At 63.9% G+C, this 4,071-nt stretch overlaps 1 protein-coding gene across 1 annotated transcript in view; it reads right to left on the reverse strand.

Annotated features, from left to right (window-relative positions):
• The window catches only part of LOC113408849 (wiskott-Aldrich syndrome protein homolog), a gene marked incomplete at its 3' end in the record, with an annotated part of 2,972 nt that extends 787 nt beyond the window's left edge, over positions 1–2,185 (reverse strand). Inside the window, exons 1-6 of the mRNA XM_026662274.1 lie at positions 2,022–2,185; positions 1,269–1,409; positions 827–913; positions 421–517; positions 257–298; positions 64–117 (exon numbers count right to left, since the gene is read on the reverse strand). Of these exons, the coding sequence (XP_026518059.1) occupies positions 64–117; positions 257–298; positions 421–517; positions 827–913; positions 1,269–1,409; positions 2,022–2,135 (535 nt within the window). The remainder of the gene's footprint in view (positions 1–63; positions 118–256; positions 299–420; positions 518–826; positions 914–1,268; positions 1,410–2,021) is intronic.
• Positions 2,186–4,071: the final 1,886 nt, after the last annotated feature.

The raw sequence follows: 4,071 nt of genomic DNA on the forward strand, positions 1-4,071 counted from the left end.
CGGGGGGCGGGGGGTGGGGGGCTGAATTAACCCTTTCAGGCCCCCCACCTCCAAAGCACTTACCATTCATGTCTCCCCCGGGCATTGGGGATCGGGGCAGCGTCATCGCCCGTCGCTCTAAAGGAGGCAAAAGGAGCCAGGGTTAGACCCATGTCACCAGCCCCCCCACCCCTAGTGGGAGAGCTTGGTGGGGGGTCTACCCCTAACCTGCCCCTCCCCCCCATTGCAAAGGACAGTGGGATAGAGGGGGACTCACCTTCATTGACCGGGGGAGGAGGCGGGGGGAGCTGCCGTTTCTCTGAGGAAAGAGGAGAACATGCACTGTGACCCTGGCACGGGCTGGCTCAGGGGGCCGGGGAACGGGGCACGGGGCCTGTCCCCTCTAGGGGGCACTGGCCGGCTCCCTACCCCTCCACGTACCCATCCGCTGCTGTCGCTTCTGGACCTTCTCCTCCACCAGCGCATAGAAGTCGCGGGCCTCAGCCTCGTCCGCAAAGTTCAGCCCGGCCTGGCATTCCTGAAAGCAAAAGGCACCTCGCTGGTCCTGGGGGGACCCAGAGCCGGGAGAGAACCCAGGAGTCCTGGATCCCAGCCCCCCTGCTCTAACCACTAGCCCCCACTCCCCTCCCAGAGCCAGGAGAGAACCCAGGCATCCGGGTTTCCAGCCTCACTTCTTATTGGTAGCCCTCAATTTTCTCCTTCTTTTCACCCCCCTGTCTCTGAACTGTTGTCTCCGGGGGCAGGGCTATGTCTGGCAGCCCCGCCCCACTGATCAACCCCCCCCCCCCCCCCCGGCCCCCCGGCCCCCTCTGGGGCAGATACTCACGTCCCCGGGGAAGGTGTGGAAATAGGGGGTGACGGCAGAATAGACCAACTGGCTGGAGAGCTCCAGCTCCCATGTGAGCCTCCTCTCCTGCAAGAGAAAGGGGAATCCTGGTTAGCACCCCGCCAGCAGCGGGCGCTGGGAGCCAGGACGCCTGGGTTCTTTGCCCGACTCTGGGAGGGGAGTGGGGGCTAGTGGTTAGAGCAGGGGGCTGGGAGCCAGGACTCCTGAGTTCTCTCCCCAGCTCTGGGAGGGGAATGAGGACTAGTGGTTAGAGCGGGGAGGGCTGGGAGCCTGGATTCCTGGGTTCTCTCCCCGCCTCTGGGAGGGAGGTGGGGTCTGGTGGTTAGAGCAGGGGGTTGGGGGCTGGGAGCCAGGACTCCTGGGTTCTCTCGCCAGTGCTGGGAAGGGATGGGGAGCCGCCAGGGGGAGGACAGGGACTCACCTTGAGATCGAAGAGGCGGATGAAGTAGGAGCGCCGGGGGTTGTCCTTGACCAGGCACAGGACCCCGCAGCCCTGCTTACCCCACACCTGGCTGTTGGGGGGCATGGCCTGGTACAGCTGGGCCACCGACGTGGCCAGGGTCTGGCACAGAGACAACCGAGTTACAGAGAGATCGCGCCTGAGATGCAGCCAGCTCTGGGGCGGCTGGGGAACAGCCGCACAGAATGCCACGGGGGGAGGGCTCGTCCGGCCCTAAGTGTGGCCCCCCGGGGCTGCCAGTTCCTGTCTTGGTTTCCGATGTTGGCTGAGGCTCCGGGCTCCCCAGCGTCACCACGCCGCGCCCCTCACAGCCCCCGTCAGCACCACTCACCCCACTTCCTCCTGAGCGGAGGGGGAGGGATGCAGCAATGAAGGTGCCCCTCACTCCTGACCCGCAGCCCCCTGCTAGCCCAGCTCTGCTGGTGCCCCCGCCTCCACTGCAGGACCCTGCTAGCCCAGTGCTCCCCTGTCCCCAGCCCGGCTGGTGCCCCCCACTCCCGACCTGCAGCCCTGGGCTCCCCACCCTCAGATCTGCCAGTCCCTCTCATTCCCGACCTGCAGCCCCGTGAGCCCACTCCCCTTCTGCGCCCCCACCCTCTCCGGGCCCCCCCCACTCCCGACCTGCAGCCCTGGGTTCCCCCGCAGCTCTGCCGGTGCCCCCCACTCCCAACCCCCAGCCCCTGGTGTCAGCACCCTCTGGGCCTCACGCCTCACCGTGCATTTCCGGCCCAGGAGCTCAAACACCTGCTGGTTTTCATGATCCCGGAGGAGCTGGGAGGGGACGTTCTCCTGCTGCCCTCGCGCCCCTGACCTGGACCCCCGGCTCATGCTGGCTCCTGTCTCCAGCCCCCAGCGGGTTCTCGGGGTCTCTCCCCTCCCTGAGCTCGCCCCAGGGAACTTCCGCGTTGCGGGGACTTTTTTCAACAGGAAGCGCAGAAAAAACCACCGACCAACGCTGAGCGCCCGGGGCCTGGGGAAGTTGGGCTCTGCGAATGGCCCCAGCCAGGGCTGGGAGTGAGGGGCACCAGCAGAGCTGGGGGGCAGGGGGGAAACCTGGTGACGGTTGGGGCCGGCCTGCCTCTCCGAGCAATGGGCTCAGGCTCTCAGCAAACTCAGGCAACATTGCGTCCGCCTGGCGCCTGGTCTGTGGTTCCTATGCAGCCGTTTGGGGGGTGTGGGGGCATTTTCTGAGTCCGACGCAGCTTCGGGGGTGTGGGGACCACCCCCAAGTCAGAGGAGGGCGGCCTAGCTGTGCTGGGGGGGGGGGGCTGTTTCGGGGATTGGCTCTAGCTGCCTCTCTATGGTGGGTAATGTACCGCTAGGGCCCTGCCCCCAACCCCCGTGCCCCGTCCCTCCCCCCCTCCCCCCCCTGCCAACCCCCCCCCCCTTCCCCCCCCCCCCCCCCACACCCCCCCCCCACCTTCCCTCCCCTGCCTCCTCCATCTCCCCCTGCCCCCTCCCCCCATAACCCCCAGCCTCCCCCTCCCCTCATAGACCCCCCCTTCCCTCTGACCCACACACACAGACGACTCGGGCAGGGGGAAAAAGTCCGGTTGCTATTTATTGAAACCCAGAGCGACCGTACAAAAGCCACCGGCTCCATGCATCGTTTTCACCTTGCGCTGCCCCTCCCCACAGCATCGCCCCCCCCAGCCTTGGGGGGGAACCCCTGCTGCAATGGGGAGGGGTCTTTTGGCTTTGTCCGTAGCACTGGGGACGGTGCAGGATCGGGCCAGACGTGCTGACCGAAATAGTGCTTCGAGGGGCCCTTTTATCCCCGCTCCCCCCCCCCAGTAAAGCCTCGTGCGTCTGGAGTCACGTGAATCCAGGCAGGATCAATGGACCAAGACGCTGACTTTAGGGGCTGGCGGGACGAGGGTTTTCAGTTCGGGGAGCCGTCCCCGGTGTGATTATTCCATCCAGGCCAGCCCTGAATTAACCAGGCCTGGAACCCACCCACCCCAGAATCTGAACCCGGGACCCTTCTACCAGCGTCCCCGAGTCCCAGGCAACGCTAGGCCCCAAAAAGGAAACGCGACGGTTTGGCAAACGTCCTGAGAGTTAGTAAGGGGGAAAGCCGAGTTTTCAGACTCTCCCATGAGGGCAAAAATCCCGCTTTCCAAAATGGTCTTTTTCTTGTTTCTCCTTCCGGGAAAGGACATTTGGGGGGACGACACAAGCGGGGGTTGGCAGCGTTGGCTGGACAGGACACGTCTCTTTTACCAGCCCGACTGCCAGGGGAAGGACATGAGCTCTGCAGAAGTTCGGAAATGTGTCTCTTTCCCCAGCTGTCGGCCCAAGAAAAGAGATCACTTGCTCTGAGTCGGCTGCGTGATCGCCCAATTTTGGGAGGGGGGGGTTCCCCGGGTGGCTCGCAAAACGTCATTGTTTTCTTCGGCTCCGGGCCAGACCCAGAACCGGAGGATTCTGACAGACCTGTTGCGGCACGGTAGCTTTAGTTGGGCCGAGCCTGGATTTGTTTATCATGGCAGCCAATTTCCCCCACTGGCAAAACAAAAGTCATTTGGGGGGCCTCCCCCCCCACACTTTTCCGAAGAAATCAGAACATGGGGCCGGGGGGGGGAGCAGATTTTTGTTTGAAACAGGGAGAATTTCCCGTTTGAGGGTTTCGTATTTTGGGCAGGGGGGGGAGGGAAGCCTGAAAATGTTTGTTTCTTGCTCAAATGCTTCCTTCCAAAATGAAAACCCAAATTACGCCAGTAGAAAGGGAGAAACCAGTTCCTGGAGAGGGCGAAGATGGGAG

This window comes from Terrapene carolina, unplaced genomic scaffold (assembly GCF_002925995.2).
Source record: "Terrapene carolina triunguis isolate 2854851 unplaced genomic scaffold, T_m_triunguis-2.0 Scaffold25302, whole genome shotgun sequence".
Lineage (NCBI taxonomy): Eukaryota > Metazoa > Chordata > Testudines > Emydidae > Terrapene > Terrapene triunguis.